We start from the raw sequence: 19,348 nt of genomic DNA, 5'->3' as shown, positions 1-19,348 counted from the left end.
CAGACAGTCATCAGCTACAAAATGTGTGGTGTAACAATTGTGAACAACACAAAGAAGAGTGTTATATTTGGAGCACATGTGCTTCTAAGCCTGCACTCTGCATGGTGCCATGCTTCTAGGACTGTCATTCAAATGTAGACTTTTACATTTTGCTGGTGAGAATAAAGTAATTAACAGTTTATTTACATTTTTGACAGTTTTTGCTGATAATAAAACAGATGTTTTCTAATACATTTATTTACACTTTTTTTTATATGTTTTGATAGAGTTCGTTATTTATCATCATTGTGTAGATCTGTACTGCAGCATCCTTGTAATAAATGGTCCAGCATTCAGTGGGTTAATGGATCAAGTCTATATTTTTAAGCACTTTACATTAATCCATTAGTTTCAAAAAGAAGCCTTACTCTGTATAGCAAAATCAAAGTGCGGATGAACTCTTGCATGTGGTTAGGAATACTTCCTCTAAAAATCAGAAGTGTTGCCATTCGATGGAAAAGGGTATTGCAAATAAACACCTTTATTATACATGCACACCAGATTAATAATTGTGTTTGGTTTAAAACAACTGCATGTATTATGTCTATGACTATTCTGTATTAGCAGTTGTTAATATAGTTTCTGAAACATGGTACCCTGTGTTGGCTGCATTTCTTTTGTAGCGGGACAAATGATGAGGCAGGGCAAAAGGCAAGTGCTTGGAATGCCAACTGGGCCAAAAACCAATTTAATTCAAACAACGAAAAAAAGGAACACTGTAGCAAAAAATATGGTACTTGTAGGCGTTCTTAGCTCAGGACCATTCCTTGAATCAGTGCTCTCCCAGGGTTGCACTTTTTCTTTTCATCTTTCTCTCAAGTGTTCACTGTTGTTGTTAGGCCCGAAATGAGATGCCACCTTCAGAGACCATCGCCCTTTTACACCTAGCGGAGTGGACTTCCCTGGCCTTGTTGCCTTCAAGAGGAGGTTTCTCAAGGCTGTGAGGGAAAAAGGAGACAAGACTGTTAGTTACACAACCCCCTCTTGTCCCGGGGTGGTACTACATACCTTAGGTGAGCCTGGAAGGTGACCCTCTGGCACGCATGCGTGACACACTTTATGCTAAAAACCTATGTTTCAGTTTTCTTCTGGTATGCTTCTTCAAACAACAAGGTGTGTAGTGCTTAAATCCATACACTGTGACGTGCTTTTGCTCTCCCACATATATCTGTAGTATTGTTCCCAGCCCTACATATCCTGTTAGCCATACCACTTACTCATTTTCCTCTTTTGTTCCTTAATGATTTAAAGATACAATCCTATTAAATTTTAAACTACTACACTTTTTTACAGTTGTACTGTATCAGTAACAGGGATTTTGAGAATATGGAAAAAAATATTATTTACTATTATATTTGTAACTACTGTATTCACCTGCAATTAAACTGTTAATTACTCATTTGCTGCTGTTTTTCTGAGGCCGGTAGTGTGGCATTGTTGATAAGCCATTGGGCTTAATAGTTATAGTATCTCCTGCTCCTGGTTCATTGTGTAACTTTGATCTATTAATGCAAAATCCCTTTTCTCTAATTGTAAAATACATACATGATCGGTTCACCAAAAGCAAATAATTTCACTCAGCTTTTACATAAACATTTGCTCATCTTCTCTGTGCTTTGCAGTCACTCTATGATCGACAGGGTATAGCTGTAATGCCTCCGACCGTGCCGGGCAGTCCAAGAAGTCCTTACCTGGGAGTACCACGAGGCACAATGCGACGCCAGAAATCTATAGGTATGTTCTTGTTTTATTGACATTTCTCAGAATCATCATGTTTATTTTAATAATTGTCAGGGAAATGATTAATTGAGTTGAATTGAGCTTCATTGCCAGGCAACATTGTCGAAGTAATAAATCTGCTAAGTCAATAAAAGCCGCAGCATCAATACTTATGAATAAATAAAATGTACTGGCACTTCTTATGCATACTTATGAATAAATGAAATGCACAGTTACTTCTTATTCATCAGTGTTTTTAAAGGGAGTAACTGTAAGTGTTAATAGTTACAGCATAGTGATTAATATTATTGTGAGTTATGAAGCCATGTTCTATCATGAGGTATCATACAGTTCAACAGAAATCCAGACCATTCTCACATTATTGTATACTTCGTTTTACCAGAAAATAGCTTGCACTGCCATTATTTTTAGCCAAGTTCTGATTCATCATACATAAATTATTCTAAATGTCTTTCGCAGTAAATCATGCTTTATAAAAAACTGTAATATATGTTGCTTTGGGAATAATTCCTCAAGTAATTTTCTTAGCCATTCATGATGTTTTATTTCTTTTTACATTGCAATTTTCAAGCATCATAACCTACTACTCCATGCATGAATATTTATCTTTCTTATCCTATCTATACAGCAGTAAAAGTTAAATCAAGTATTTATAATCGGTTCTTCAATATCATATTTTCAAAATATACAATTTTTGCTAATACACTCTAAAAAACACATTGTGCAAAACAATAACTGAACGTGACTTGAATTTAATTGAAAATGCTTGCTAGCAAATATTCTTTGCAAAAAAAAAAACCTTCTCAACTGAAGACTAAGAGGCAAGAAAATGACAGTTCTCTCCAGTTACCATATACATTAACCAGCAAGTCTTAACAGCAAGGAAAAGACAGAGCAGAGCAGCAGCTGATGAGAAAGAATAGATGGCTACCCATGTCAGTGTGATCCAGCATCCAGAAATAGATGTAATTGATAGCCCACAGTCTGACAGCAGGTACAGACATTGAGTCACTGATGGACAATATGACCAAGATACAGAAAAGGATCAAGTGGGACACCATGAAAGAGATGTATTGCCAAATAAAACAAGTTAAGTCTGTACCTATTCATACACGGAATGGATTCACAACTGTGAAAGACATGGAGATACACTTCTGGAAGAAAAGGTGCCTAAATAGAGGGGCCTGGATCTGTGGTTCTGTTTTTTTGTATAATGCTCTACACTGAGTGCAGGCTTAGAACACTGCAAAGTCCACAGGTCAAATACAATTATGTTAAAAATTACTTGGTGCATAATGCATACCCATAAAGATATTGTATTGTAGATTTGACCTGGAGCGCCAACACCAAGGAGCTGCTGAAGAAGGCACAGCAGGGATTGTATTTTCTGAGAATCTTCAGAAAGAACCATCTCTCCAAAAATCTGCTCCTTGCCTTTTATCACTGTTCCATCGAGAGTGTGCTCACGTACGGACTGTGTGTGTGGTACGCCAGCTGCACTTCCTCAGAAAGGAAAGCACTCCACAGGGTCATCAGGACAGCGGAGAGAACAATTGGTTGTACCCTCCCCACTAGACATTTCACAGGATTCTTCACATCCCGGTCATTGCCTCTTCCAGCTTTTGCCATCGGGCAAGAGATTCAGAGCAATGAAAGCCAGAACAAACTGCCTTAAAAACAACTATTATCCAAAAGCAATCATGGCCCTGAACTCAAATAAAACTGCTCCCTTTCATTCTCCCAATGTGCAATATAGACCTTAAATCAACCAGTGCAATTTTATGTGTATAACAAGTGCAATTTGTATATTTTGTAAAGTACTTTTATTACTATTCAGTTTGTTGTTATTTTCTCTCTTCTTGTCTTTTTAACTCTTATGCCTCACACTGAGTCGACTGCACCTTCAATTTCATTGTCCCTTTGTAAAAGTGACAATGACAATAAAGATCTATCTATCTATCTATCTATCTATCTATCTATCTATCTATCTATCTATCTATCTATCTATCTATCTATCTATATTGATTTGTTTAAGCACAGAGTAAACCTAAGCAGTTCCAAATATCCAGTGGTTTCAAAATGTATTCAGACCCCTTTTAACGTTCTGTATATGTTATTGGATTGTAGATTTAATTTTGAAAAGATAAGTTTACTGTTTTTGACTATCAATCTGCAGTCAGTAACACATAATGACAAACTAAAACACGCTTTTTTAAGTCTCTCCATGAGAAGAAACACACACACACATTATTTATTTAGCTATAAGCATTTGTAATACTCAATTAAGTACATTTGTCCAAGGATAGCTGGAAATGGTCAAACTATCATTCAGAATCTGAACAGCCCATGAAAGTCTGTAACAGAAATACGACAGCAAAGTTTAATGCTACAAATTGCTGAAGATATCCACAGATTATGTGGAAAACGCTATTTGCCCCTGCTTACATTGTGCTGCTAACTGCACAATAAAAATGCATCAAGAAGCATATGCTTGTATTATGCTTCCAAATAATTAACCAATAAGCATTTTCGTTTCTTCAACTGAAGTCAAATGTGGGCAAATTGCTGTCACATCCACCACTACCAGCTTTTTAAAAGAGCTAGGTTACGGAAAATCAAATACTGCATCAGATTATTAAGAGTATCACAAGGTGGAAGAGAGCCGGTTGGATTGCTAGATAACAGGACGGGTATTCAGTATTTTAAGGTTTTTCTGAGATACAAGAATTCTCTTTTGAACCTTCTTGAGATGTGATTGGATCATCAGGAAAACAATGATATAACAATGACATGCAGACCTTCTGCCTACACTTTACAAATGAAAACAATTTTTCCAACTTTCTGTGTATTTTAATGTTTACAATTAAATATGTGTTTTTATTCATTTTTTTTTCATTTTTAAAATGTCATTATTTTCTATAGTTGTTTGTCCCACTCTTTGTTGCTGTGATGACAGCTTCAGTTGGATGAAGCAGATGTCACACCAACAATAATTGCTAGTTCCTCCCTGGAGATTTGCAGTTATTCCTAGGCATTCTAAAAATGTATTCCCTTCACAGTCCTTGGATTATAGGTTAGCTTGTGGGGTGTGTCCGAGTGGTCTATGCCCAAGACACAGTACAGTAGAACATAATACAGTATCTCATTCTCATTGGTCACTAAGACCACCTGAGATGGTTACTCTTTATCCGGAGCACTTATGTCTCTACTTCAGATCCTATTGGGTTGTCAAGGTCCACATTATGTTGAGAGTAGTGATTCTAGCAGCCGTGCAGAGGAACATCACTTCAGCCTCTTTCCTAAATGTATTTTTTGGCCAGATTTTCTTTTCAATCTATTTATTTATATCCTTGTCTAATACAAATGTAGGGTCAATGGAATATACTGTCATCTAACACTGTTCTGCTCCCAAAGAAATGACTTAATCCATTTATATTGTATTTTAAACTTTATTAGCATATTGTCATACAGTGAGATACAGATGGAGAGAATAAACAAAAACTGAATTATTGTTATGATGTATTTAAAATGAATAATTGTATGGTGCATGAAATATGTATACTACTTTAACTGGTGACTGTCAACTAGTATCCTACAAAAAAGTTTATTTTCCTCTAAATTATTTACCTTTAAAATTGCTGAACAAAATGTTTTCCATCTCTTGCCGCTTCATTTTGTTTATTTTTACTGATATTTCAACTTCCATAAGGTATTGAAGTACATCTTCTTTAAGTGTGAGGTTTTAATATTGAAAATGCAGCATTCAAAGTGAATAAAATCTACAGCAACAAAGTAAGTAGCTTTAGGGCAAAACATGGATCTGACTTTGTTTTTATTTTTCAAAGTAGTCTCGACTTTCGACATTTCTTGTAATCTTATGAATTGTGATAGAGTTGATATGAAATCCATATTGTCAATGTGATTTATCAAGTGAATGCCTGATTTAATGTCCTGGAATATTTTTGAGTAATGTGATGCTGCTTCTTGAACTCTCGCATATTTTTTGGTTTGTATTTAGAATTTCTTTAGGCAGATTAGTGTATACTTTTTAATATGAGGAATGAATGATTAACATAGAAAATACAGTATCTTTAGCATTAATGAATGAATAAAAAATGGAGTTGTGGCTTTGTTAACCTGTTAATGTCCCAAATTTTATATATATGTTTTACATTCCTGTCACATTTTTTTTCTCTTTTGCTAATATTACAAATTATGGTGGAATTGATGAAAAAGACAGATGGTTGTTTTGTTTAATATGTTAATTCCTTAAAAAATCAGTTTTTGATGTGTTTATAGTTTGAGGCTTATCCTGAATGAATTAATTATCTGCAGCTAAACCATTCAATTAACTTACCTTAGCCTAAAACTGTGGCTTATGTGCTATCTTTACAATACATCACACTCAGTTTTATTTGCCAGTTTGTGTCAGCTACAGGAGTTTGTCCTGGTACATTTAGAAACTGATTCACACACAATCATGCCAGTGTGAAAAAATCAAGTGCAGATTTATGTGGCATATACTGTAGACATTACAATGCAGCATATACAAGACACAAGTGCATTTGCTTTTTTCAGTACAGTGCAGTTATACAGGTTCAGTTCATCTTGGACAACAGAAATATGAAAAGATCTATCAAATTTATGTGAAAGTCTACATTAAATAATTTTCACTTTCTCTATTTGTAGTTTGCATGTGGTGATAGACTATTTTTCAACAAACAACCCAAACATGCTTGCTGCAATGAACCAAATGATACAATTTATTCAAAATATAAGGATACTAGAAGATGGGCATTTGCAAATATATACAGTATAGATATATATGTATTGAGATATCGAAACAAAGGACAGTAACAAATACTATAAAACATAAATCTACATGGGCTAAGTTGAACTTTTTATCGCCTGTAGGAAAAGGCACAAGACTTATGAATTCTGATCTTTCAATTCATGTAGTCAATTTGGATCTGTATCACTATCTGTGCTATGATAGTGCCATTCATTTGCTCACAGCTAGTCTACACTGGTTTACTCCCCAAAACACACAGTTTGTTCGGTGTATGTGTGTGAGCTGCTGCTGTGAACTTTCCTACTAGTTTTAAAAAAACATTTATAATAGCTATAAACTTATTCTTCAGAATGGGTGTTTCTTTCTAGTTACAGTTATACAAATACAATAAAACATTAGGTGGCTGTATCCCAAATACTAAAGTACAATTAATAGCTTTCAGAATCAAAGTAGATGTACCTATGGTTTGTTTCTTGTTAACTTCTGGTATTGTTAACTTCTTCTTTGTTCCATCACACTTTTCTTTAGTTGTTCAGGAGCTCTACTCCTTCTTTGCCTTGATCGCACTTTCTGGTTGCAGATGGTACTGCAGCACTCTGCACACACTGTGGTCATCTTTTGCTAACATAAAGTTTACATTTGTTGGGTAGGCTGTGATCAGCCGCCTTTATTAGCAAGATGAATGTTTGGCTTTTACCCACAATCTCTCCTACACATGCAACTTGTTATACCTTAGCAAGGCTTGGACTTGTTACACCATTGTCTAGCTACAATACAGACAAGTCTTCCACTCTTCCAGTCCAGCACCAGGTTTCCCTTCGGAGTGAACTGGATTGCTCTAGCCTTTGTTACAGCCACACCTTAGGCAACTGGTTTATAAAAAAAGGTGTAGATGTTTGGGTGAACATAAGCTCAGCTTTTTGGTTGACGATTGGTGCAAAGTTTTGTCCATCAGGGTTGCCAGTCTTTGAGTTATGGTTCATTGTGTTTAGAAGGTGCATCACAAAGTTATCTTTGGTTGTCACTTTGTTTGTGATTTATTATCCTTATCAGATAAGGTCCAATAACTGAATTCCAAAGAGGCCCAGTGGAAAGAAACCTCACGCTTGACCTGGAGTTAAGAGTGACTGACAGCTGGTTTTTAAGCAAAAGACTTGTGTGGCAAAGGAAAAAAATGGGTGGTACCAGTCTGCTAATACAGTGGTAAATACAACACAAATGCGTAAGCTCAACCCATTTGTGAGAACCCCTTATCCATATCAGAAGCATCTTTTAACATATAAAGATGAGCAGAGGTATGGCACTGGAAAAAGAAAAAATACTGCTCTGATACTGTATATGTTGGTTTGATTTTAATTATCTTAAAATGTTTTTTGAAGGAATCGAACGGATTTACAGCAATCTCAGTGTCCCAAAAAACTGTACTACACTTGTGCAGCAGTGCAAGGGATGGTTCCAGCAACTGTATATACTCACGGATAAGTCAGATCTTGAAACACGAAAAATTGGTCATAAAATCAGACCCCGACTTATAAGCCCATTAAAATTTTTTATTTTTTTATTTTTTCTTTATACGATCTTGCTTCCTCCAATCTCTAATCAGTTTCTCAGACGCATTGAATTTTGTTACAGCAGTGCAGTTACCAATTTCTTTCGCTACTTCAACAATGTTTAATTTTAAACTACCGTCATATTTTCTTCTGATCGAATGCTCCATCATAGATAAAGGGATGCTCTTATGAAAAAGGTGTTTGAGGGTGTGAAATACAAAAAACACAAAACAGTGCAAGCATTGCTTCAGAATAGTTTGGTTATTACCGTGTGGTGACGTAGGCTCCATGGTTATTCTCTCAGGTGGGCGTTAGCATATCATAATCCCTTGTACCTGAGTTTTCCACATTTGACGTATACGACTGACATTATAAAATACCAGAATTATACTGTAAAATCAAGTCCCAACTTATCCACGGGAGAACTTATCCGTGAGTATATATGGTAATCACTTTTTCAGCACACTTGATAATGAGCAGCAGTTGATTTTTGGACTTGAGGATCGAAGCCAAACCAGTGATCATTCTTTCAGTAATGGAGCTGCAGAAGAGTATAAGAATGGATTCTTGAGCATTTGAAAACATCCACATGTGGTCGATCATCTTGTACAAATATTACAGATCAAATTGAATTAAAAATAGAAAGCAGTTGCCCTTTGGTGTTGGTAATTCAGCTGTAGCCTTGATACATCCATCCTTTCATCTTCCTAATCCACTTGCCATGGGCAGGGTTCTGGGGTTAGCTGTAGGCTATCCAGCAGTAATCTGCCATAAAGTATGAGCAATGCACTGGACAGGGTGTCAGTCCATCTCAGAGCCTCAACACACAATGGTAGAAAATGAAAATAATAAACACATGAGCAGAGAACATACATCCATAGCTGCCCTTTTCAGGACTACTTTTTAAGCAAAGCAATTACTTTGTATGCATATTCAAATTTGTGATTCACAACCAAGTCAAATTGCTTTTTATTTAGTGTTGTTGGTAAATTTCAAGGATGATACATTGGTACGGTGGTTTAACACTACTAAATCTTAGCTCCATGTGATCTGGATTCAGTTCCTGGCCTGATCTTGTCTGTTTTGAATTTATATGATACATTTGTGCCCAATACTACCAAAGTAAGCTAAGTCTACAAAAATTATAAAATAAAATTGCAGATTTGGAAAATAGAACAACAGAGAAAAAACATGTAATTAACAAAAATAATTTAACAAACTTTTTTACTTGAAAGCAATAGTAGTAGGATGTTGGACCATGTTAACCATTATGGATGCAGTTAGAAGTTAAAGAAAAAAATAATGTTCTTGGTTAAATATTCTGCGAAGGGCTGGCACCCTGCCCGGGGTTTGTTCCTGCCTTGCACTCTGTGTTGGCTGGGATTGGCTCCAGCAGACCCCCGTGACCCTGTGTTAGGATATAGCGGGTTGGATAATGGATGGATGGTTAAATATTCAAAAATAAAAGCTCATTTAGACTGGAATAATATGCAAAAGCTTTGAATTAAAATGATGTTTTTTGTATTACTACAGGAATAACTGAAGAGGAGAAGCAATTTCTCACACCACCTTTGCTAAAATTTACCCGGAGCCTTTCAATGCCAGACACATCAGAGGATATTCCACCCCCTCCAGCAACTTCACCTCCCTCTCCTCCCTACAATACCCCCAAGTCACCAACAGCAAGAAGCTATGGCACAATTAGGCCGGGTTTCACCCAAAATTCTACACCAAAAGGTCCTGGGCCCAACAGATCTGAAAATATAGGCACTATCCGAAGAGATAAAGGAATGTATTACAGGCAAGATTCTGAACAATATGATGCAGATGAGGCTTTCAAGCAAAATGCTTCTAATCAGCAAAACTTTAGAAACAGAAGGGCCCAAATGCCAGAAAACCCATATTCAGAAGTTGGGAAGATGGGAAACAAAGCTGTTTATGTGCCTGCAAAGCCAGCTAGACGGAAGGGGACATTGGTAAAACAATCCAATGTGGAAGACAGCCCTGAAAAAACTTGTTCAATTCCAATCCCAACAATCATTGTCAAGGAGCCATCAACTAGCAGCAGTGGGAAAAGCAGCCAGGGAAGCAGTATGGAGATTGATACCCAAATGTCAGAACATCCGGGGCAGCTCAGACCTGAAGATAATTTAAATTTTAGCAGTCCTTTCGCAGCTGCAATCGCTGGTGCAGTAAGAGACAGAGAGAAAAGGCTAGAAGCCCAAAGAAATTCACCAGCTTTCCTTTCAACAGATTTGGGAGATGAAGATGTGGGACCTACACCAGCCCCTAGACTAAGACATTCCAAATCAATTGACGAAGGAATGTTTAGCAATGATGAACGGTTGAGAACTCTTATGGCTCCTAACCTGCTCGCCCTTCCTCGTGGAAATGTGACAGCCTTCAGCAGTCCAGAACCTACCTTTCCAAAAGAACCTGTTAACACAAGGACAGTGAATGCTCCTTCTAAAGGTGAGACCACTGAAGTAAGTACTGGAGCTGATAAAAGTTATCATTCTAATGGAAATAACTATGTGCATCCAGTAACTGGCAAGTTGCTTGATCCCAATTCTCCTTTGGCTCTTGCTTTGGCTGCAAGAGACAGAGCAATGAAGGAGCAAACACAAGTGGCTCCTGCAAAGAATGAGCCTGGAAAGGCAGACCTTAACAAGCCACTTTTTATTGACACTAAGATGAGGTCCAACATGGAAACTACTTTCCCTGTAACAGCCACTATAAGTCGGCCAAATCAAAGGGCTGCACTCAAAAGACAAGCAACAGAGGCCAAATATGAATGTGAACCAGCAAAAGAAGAGAAGAAGCCAGAGGAGAAGATGAACATGTTGATCAACATTGTAGATACCTCACAGCAGAAATCAGCAGGGCTATTAATGGTTCACACAGTGGATGGAGCTAAAACTGAAGAGAACAGCTTGTCAGAAAGTGAAAAGGAAGAAGCTGTGACAGCAGACAATGCTCCATCAGAGTTACGTGACACTAGCCAGGCAGCAATTGAGCCCAGTCCACCTGTGGTGAACCCTCCAGTCAGTATGGCCTCTACAAAAACTATCATCACTATCAGCTCAGTCGATGAACCAGTTGTGCTACCCTTCCGTATACCCCCTCCTCCTCTGGCATCAGTAGACATTGACGAGGAGTTTGTTTTTACTGAGCCATTGCCTCCACCACTGGAGTTTGCAAACAGCTTTGACATTCCCGAAGATCAAGCGGCAACTCCTTTATTAGTGGACCTGCTAAAGCAAAGGAAAAACGGGGCAGCCGGTTCCACATTAACAACGTACAATCCCCATGCAGTTGCTGTAGCTGTGGCTACGGCTACAGCAAACACTTTAGAAAGTAAAAAGTCAGTTAGTCTTTCGAACTGCATGCCGCCAACATTTGTGCCACCTCCAGAGAATTTTGATAATGTTGCAGACTCTGGGATTGAAGAAGTGGATAGCAGGAGCAGCAGCGACCATCATTTGGAAACAACCAGCACTATCTCAACAGTGTCCAGTATTTCCACCTTGTCTTCCGAGGGTGGGGAGAACCTGGATACCTGTACTGTCTATGCAGATGGGCAAGCATTTCTGGTTGACAAGCCTCCCGTACCTCCAAAACCAAAAATGAAGCCCATAATTAACAAAAGCAATGCACTTTATAAGGATGCCCTAATTGAAGAAAACATTGACACTTTTGTGATTCCTCCTCCGGCACCTCCTCCACCCCCAGGGGGTGCTCAGACAGACACTGCTAAGTCCCCTCAGCAAAGGACCTCAAAACTTTGGGGTGACCCACCAGATGTTAAAAGCCCCCCTACCCCTGACCCCAAGGCAACTGTAATTAGCGAACTCAATTCAATATTACTACAAATGAACCGAGACAGGACTTCCAAGCCAGGAGACGCATTGGATTCTCCAACAGGGTCCAGAAGCACAAACTTTGGAGTAAGGTAATCTTGGCACGTTGTTTTAATTTAGGTACTTTTCTTTTCGTTAAACTTCACCATCTTTGCTATCATTTGCTTTTCTAAATACAGTAAAGTGCATTTATATGTTTTTATTAAAATAATATGCTTTATTGAAAATACAGATTACTTTTTCCTTTTAATATGAATTTCCAAAATTACAGAGAGAGGACATTAAAGACTGAATAAAATGAAATCATCTTCATTTAAGGCTTAAACTAGAGTCAATGAATGACTTTTTGCATTAAAATATCATGGTATTAATTTATTGTCGTTATACTTTGTTGTCCAGGTTTTAAAAGATAGATGTTCAATTACATAACAAACTATTGCAGAAGTTTTAGTTAATAAGCAAAAAATATGTGTTGGCCCTGTTCTTAACAAAAATATAAGCTTTTTTCACTATAGCACTTCTCACAGAAAGTAGGTTGAGAATGCTTGTACGTAAATAGTATTTTAACAGTGAATTATAAACTGTACCACATTTACATACATAAATGCACAACTTGTGTTAAACAAACACTTAAACAGAAGCAGTCTCCATTATTACCAAAGACAAATCATGATGTTATAAAATCCATTAAAATTAAAGTTGAGATACAACCAGAATGAAAGTTCTAATCAACAGTATTCCTGAATGGAAATAAACCTATGAGGGGCTGAGCTTGGACTCCCAGGCATTCTACAGCACAAGTCCGTATGTGCCGGACAGTCTAATAGGAAGCAGAATCAATCCCAAGGCTTTTATTCTGGTTCAGAACGTAACTGGTAATTGTTCCTTAACTATGTCTTGGAAGAATTTAAGACATTAAAATATTTGAGAAAATTCATTCTACTGTACATCCAAAATAAGTTCACAAATTGATGATTATTCAAATAATTAGACTAATTATTTAAAAGAAAGAGCATGCATTACCTAATATAGGTAATGTATTAAATACAGAATGTAATGTCTCTCAATTCTGTGCCTAAAATTATGAGGATAAAAGCTAAATGTAAGGAGAACTATTGTGCCATGCTGAACAGAATCAAAACAAGCTAAAAACAATTTTTGTCTGCCGACTACTATTGATATCTTTGTTAATATTGAGTGCACTGCTTTGACTAGAGGGGAGTGAAATGAGCTACAGTAATTTCAGCCCATCCGGGTTTGCAAAATAGTAGCACCTGCCTACTGTACTACTTCTAATACACTATAGCATGTTCTGTAAATTGTTTTGTATTTTTATTATTTTCTTGGAATAAGCAAATCAGAAAACTGCCAGCAAAAAGTGGGATATTAGTATATACAACATGAAGAATTGATTTCAGAGAAGAAATGGCCGTCCTTCCCATAGGCAACTTGCAGACTGAGATGGGTTGTTTCTCCTTTGTAGGAAAAAATACAACTATACAATTCAATGATAACTGCTGATATTTCCAAAAGGGGCTATTTTGAAAGCAGGGGAAATTATAGTTCATATTCAGAAGTCACGCAGGAGTCACTGATGTCATTCCTGTAAATTGCTTACCAATTTTCATTTGGGGGCACAGAAAAGATATGGTGGAGAGGGATAATGCCCACCTCAGCCCCCTCTAATGTCGGCCCCTCAGCTCAGTGAATTTGTTTTGAAAAAGCATATGTCATTAGGCACTCTTGGACACAAAGTGTACTTTTCTGCATATATGCAAGCGCTGCACTGCAGCCATCTTTAAAATGTTGCAACCCTTTGGCCACTCGATAATGAGTTCAAGGGAAGAGATCTATCTGCTAAAATGATATAGTACCAAAGCCTTTATTTTACAAGATTAATAAATCTGCTGATATATTGTAACCCTAGGGTCTTAATTGTTCTAAAAACTTTCTGGGTGTAAAATGAAAATGTACTTAAATAGGGTTTAGTTAATGCAGCTTAACAGTGGTGGCTGATACACATTTACTGGCAGAGTTATGGTACGGCCAGGGTTGTTGCCCTGGCTTAAGTTTTTATTTTGTTTGTTGAATCTTTTTTTGCCTTTTTTAAACATAATTGTGTGTATTGTATTATTAATTCTGTTTTTTGCTTTGTTTTTCTCCATTTTATTAATTTGATATTGTATTGTATTTAATTATTGTGTAATTTTGTATTATGCTGACATTGTGTATATTAGTTATTGTCATGGATAGCACAGTTGTGCAATGGTAGCACAGGTGTCTTGTAGTAAAGAGACTGGGATTTGCATCCCAGATATTCCCAGTGTGGAGTTTGCATGTTCTCCCTGTGTCTGCATAGGTTTCCTCCCAGAAAGGTGAATTGGCATTACTAAGTTGGACTTAGTGTATGCGTGTTCAGTCTGTGATGAACTAGCATCCTGTCCAAGGGTTGCTCCTGCCTTGTGCCCTATGATTGCTGGGACAGGCTGCTTTGGCATTGCTGGTTTTTGATTTACTATTCTAGTTTTTATATACTGACTTTTGACCACTGCCTCATGTTAAAGGTAGTTGGATTATAGAGCCTTTGTCCCATTTTTGGGTTGCTGCAGGCTATAATCCTACATTTTGAGCTTGGAGTTAGCCTGACCTTGGTGGTGTGGGCCTACTGTGCGGAACCAGACCAGGGTGAATCACTGGTCTGGGTTGTGGTTTTTTGAGGCCTTAACCCTTTTTTTTGAGTGGTAGGATCTTAACAGGCAGAGCTAATTACATACAGTATCTGCTATATGTCACAAATATGAAAGAAAAACAGAGTTGTAGCAAATGTGTTTTCTTCTGTACAATTTGTTCTGCTGAATTAGAAAGATGTTGAGTTTCCACAATAATTAATTGGTATAATTGAAAGTATTTGAGTATGATTTTGTCAGCCCAAGGTACATGTTCACTCTTTAGTATCCTGGTCTTTGAAACCTTTTCTATTAACCTTTGGGGCTAATCCTCAGAAGGTCTTAAACTCCCACATTGTGAAATGTGTGGTTCTGTTAATAAATTCACTTATTTTATGGTTTTTGCATTCTTGCCAGTTTTTGGTCTTCTTAATAATAATTTGCAATAGGTATACTATCATAATTTATCTCACTGTGTCTAATGATTGTTTTTAAATTGTATTAATACATATGTTTTCTGAAGCCATCTAATTTATTTGATAACAAATTATTAATACATACCACAAAAACTGAAAATACCATTTTGATATATTATGGCCATGATACATGGATCATCAAACAAAAAAAGTTACATTGTCTATATGGAAATTACCGTCCCACTTTGTAGAATGATTGGAATAATGTGGAATAACCTGTGCGATCATGTCCTGCCTGTGATGTTGCCGCACTAGACCTGACTTCAAAGAAGTTAAGAAGAATGTTTAAAAGAAACATTAAGAAATCATAGTTAGGTGCATTGCCTTGCGCCCTGTGTTGGCTGGGATTGGCTCCAGCAGACCCCCGTGACCCTTTAGTTAGGATATAGCGGGTTGGATAATGGATGGATGGATGGACGTTTGTTAGGGGCTAATATACAAACCAATGTGAGGACTTTCATATATTATTCTCTAAAATGATGTGTGTTTTTGGTGTTTTGGTTTGGTCTAGAAATAATAAAATCCAAATAAAAGCAAAATTCAAAGCAAAACCACATAACTAGAAAAAGTGAAAAGGAACAACAACATTTATTTCAATGGTACATGTTGATGCACAATGCAGCTCAAAGTGCTTTGCAAGATGTCAGAGAAATAACTACAAGAAAAGTAAAAACAAATTAAAATTAAATAAGAATAATAATGTCTAAATAACAAAAAATAAATAAATATGCTTTTATATCAAATAAAATATAATATAAAAATAGAAGAATAGAATTAGTCCTTAGAATCCTTACTTATAGTATTGTCTTTAAAGACAGATATGATCTGTGGTGAAGTGAGTTAAGAGGGTTGTTAATTATTTTAGTCGTTAATTCCTTTAATGTTTTAATTGTTTTTGACACTAATGGTTTTATTGATTTTGGCACGGGGCAGGCACTAAGGTTAAATGATGATTAATGTTCAGCTGCATTACTACAATCAGGAGGCACCAGCTGAGCATGAAGAAGTAAAAAAGGGAGCAGGATAGGGTTAGTGCAGAGGAAGGGTTGGTTATATTATATATAAAGAGAGAGAACATGCAATTGCTGTTGGAAGACATGTTGTAACAGAAAGGAGGACAAGCTGGGAAGCATCTGTCATGCCCTAATTTGTGGAGAGCAGGACCGAGGGCTGATGATGGCTCTGCAAGGTAGATACTCTCTCTTTAGCTAAACAACAGAGATATGGAACATCCGAGAAGAGGAGAGGTCCCAACACAGCAGCATCTGTGACAGGGCAAGGTGCCTGGTGGAGTTGTGGCGACCGGCAGAGGAGGCAGTTTGGTCTGTGCTCTCCACTAAGAGGTGGCAGACCGAGATTCAATGGGCTCCTTCAGTGGATACTATCATTATATCCTGATTAGAATGTTGAAAGAGTAAAGAAGGCACAAAATCGGTATTACCACTCCACTTTGGATTTGTACTTATTTTTTGGATTTCTGTTACTGTTTTGAACACTCTAACAGTGATTGTTTTTACTGGCACAGATTTATGGAGTATGTATTTATTTTCTCTATTTATTGATTTTGAATATGTAATATTTGCAACTTTATGTGCGCTTTAATTCTCATTGTATTTTATTCTGATGTTAAATTCTTAATTTGTCTGCCTCATTTGCAGTGGTCCATCATCAGTCTACAAATTACAAGATGTCCCAATAAGAGACAATGCCTTGGATTGAAGAAAGAAACCAAATTCAAAAGCCAAAAGACTGCCCAGCACCCACCGGGCATTGTACCAAACATAAATGTTTCTAAGTAGTTACTTATTATTTTTTAGGCTTTGTCCCAAAAGGCTCAGTGCAGAGGATCTCATACATAGTTGGAGTATCTGCTAGATTAGTAATGATTGCAAATCCATGAAGGATATGATCATTCTGTACATACATAGTCTATTAGGAGTAAAACTAAAATGTAGCTACAAAAAAGCCATACTCAAAAAGTGAGTTTTTAATTGTTTTTTAAAATGATCCACAGTGTTAGACTGGTGTATCTCTGTTGGTAAAGTATTCCAGATCTTTGGTGTAAAGCAGCAAAAGACTAGCTCACCATACTTAGCTCTTCGAACGATAAGAAGCCCGCTATTACAAGATCTAAGGTTACAACTTGAAATGTAGAGGGACAGCCTCTCCAAAATATATGTAGGAGCAAGATTATTTAAAGCTTATATACCATTAATAGTATTTAAAGTTAGTTCTAAAGGACATGGGTAACAACTGTAATGATACTAAAACTGATAAGATGTGCTTAATTTTCTTTTTTTGGGTCAAATTCTTGCGGCTGCATTCTAAACTAACAGCAACTAATTAATGTCTTGTTAGGAATGCATTACAATAATGTGTAATATATTACAGTTATATACTAGTCACACTTCCTTTTGAAGGGAGATAAGAGAATAATTTAAAAATATTTGCTGTCTCTTGACCTACATGTACTTTCAGCTACTTTCCTCGGTATTCGTGTGCATGTGTGTATGAATGATTCTTCTCAGGTGCTCCCTCTCTTAAATGCATTCCCATCAAGCCTGTTTCTCAGGCTCTCTCATTATTTTTGAGGTGGCTTTCTCACATCCTGTCCACTTGTCTGACTCTCCGCATTCCTTCCATGCCGTTTCTCCTTCTCACACTTCCTCTATCATCACATCACCAAAGCCAAATTGACGAATCACATTGCTCAAAGTGACTGGACACACAGAATTCAGTGTTTTATTATATAGTAAATTATAAAAATATTTACATTTTTGCCAATCACTAAGATTTCAATCTTTCCATATTAGGTGCAATGAAAGGCATTGGATCAGAGAGCCCAGAGCGTCAGGGTCATCAGGTGCTATAGATAAGTAAAGCTGCGCATCCCCTGTGGTTGTTCACCTTGTGTTTTGAAATAGTCCAGCCTAATGGAAGTATGTACCTGTAGATTGAAAATAACAACAGGGCCTGAATAGATTCTTGGTGTACACCATAAACAATATTATGGATCGCCAAACTACAATCACCACAACTACCAAACAATGTTCTTCCTGTTATATAAGACTAAAACCAATTTAAGTCCCTTCTCAAGAGACTGACCAATTGTCTAAGGTGATTTATAATAATACTGTGGTCTGTGCTGTTAAATGCTTTACTCGATTTAGGAGTACAGGAACAGATAGTGTGACCTCTGTTAGTAATAAACCCGTAGGTTGTTTACTACTCAAACCAGTTAAGTTTCTTCTAAAATTTGACTGAAACTTATATAGAATAGAATGTTTAAGTGATCATTTAATTGCTGAAATCTACTTTTCCAAGAATTTTATTTTAAATAGACAAGTTAGAGATAACTCTAATGCTGTCGGAGATATAAGAGTCTAGATTATTTTTCTTGAACCAGAGATTAACTGCTGCGGTCTTTAGAGAAACTGGGAAGACCCCCATATCTAATGATGAGTTAATTATGTCAAGCACATCAGAGAAAAAAAAAAGCCTATTGGGACTGAGTCAAGGATTCAAGTGGAAGGTTTTAGTTGAGTAACTATTCTGTGAAGTAAACCAATTTCAACTGGATTAAATTCAGAGGAATGTATTATATTGCATCTAATATATAGTTTATTATGTGTTTTAGAAATGCTTCAAAAGCATAACAGGAAGAATGAAGGAAGGAAGAAATACAAAGCTATGAGAATGAAAATAATTCAAAGAAAGCACAAAACTAAGACAAAAATTAAAAAATGAACAGTTTCAATAAAGGTTGAAAAATAAGGAGAAACTATCAATGTTCAAACACAAATAAAAAATGCAAAGGGAATCCATAAATAAGCTAGTGCAAAATCAAAATGAAAACGTTATAATCAAGTCCGTTGTCAAGACCAGGGAATCTGATAACTTATTGATCAAAACCAAAATGATAAACCAAACACTACAAAGCAAAGGGAAAAAGGGGAACAAGAACATTAAGAATTTTAAGCAAAACAGTTTTAATGCCAGTGGTGACTGAGCCAACTTTGTTTTGTCCTTCAGCTTCTTCAAGGATGGTTAATTACAGAACCTGTTGCCTGTTCTAATTATGGGCCTCACCCCTCCATTACCAAAAATAATCAAGTGATTAGCTTCATAATTATTCTGAGACAAAACACACATTTAGCTAGTATAAAGAACTATTAGGAGATAACTAACAGTACAATACAAATATCAGATAATCCAGGTCAACCTA

The 19,348-nt window shown here is 36.7% G+C and overlaps 1 protein-coding gene across 3 annotated transcripts in view; it reads left to right on the top strand.

Annotated features, from left to right (window-relative positions):
• shank2b (SH3 and multiple ankyrin repeat domains 2b) overlaps positions 1 to 19,348 on the top strand; it is a 1,055,424-nt gene that overhangs the window by 941,836 nt on the left and 94,240 nt on the right. For 2 of the 3 annotated variants that reach the window (XM_039749058.1, XM_039749068.1), the window contains 2 exons: positions 1,662 to 1,773; positions 9,655 to 12,073. In XM_039749058.1, coding sequence (XP_039604992.1) covers positions 1,662 to 1,773; positions 9,655 to 12,073 — 2,531 coding nt within the window. The remainder of the gene's footprint in view (positions 1 to 1,661; positions 1,774 to 9,654; positions 12,074 to 19,348) is intronic. The other variant, XM_039749076.1, reaches the window with a different exon arrangement.

The sequence above is a fragment of the Polypterus senegalus genome, chromosome 1 (assembly GCF_016835505.1).
Source record: "Polypterus senegalus isolate Bchr_013 chromosome 1, ASM1683550v1, whole genome shotgun sequence".
NCBI classification, from domain to species: domain Eukaryota; kingdom Metazoa; phylum Chordata; class Cladistia; order Polypteriformes; family Polypteridae; genus Polypterus; species Polypterus senegalus.
The sequence above is the reverse complement of the archived record's forward strand: the minus strand, read 5'-3'. Positions and strand labels throughout refer to the sequence as shown.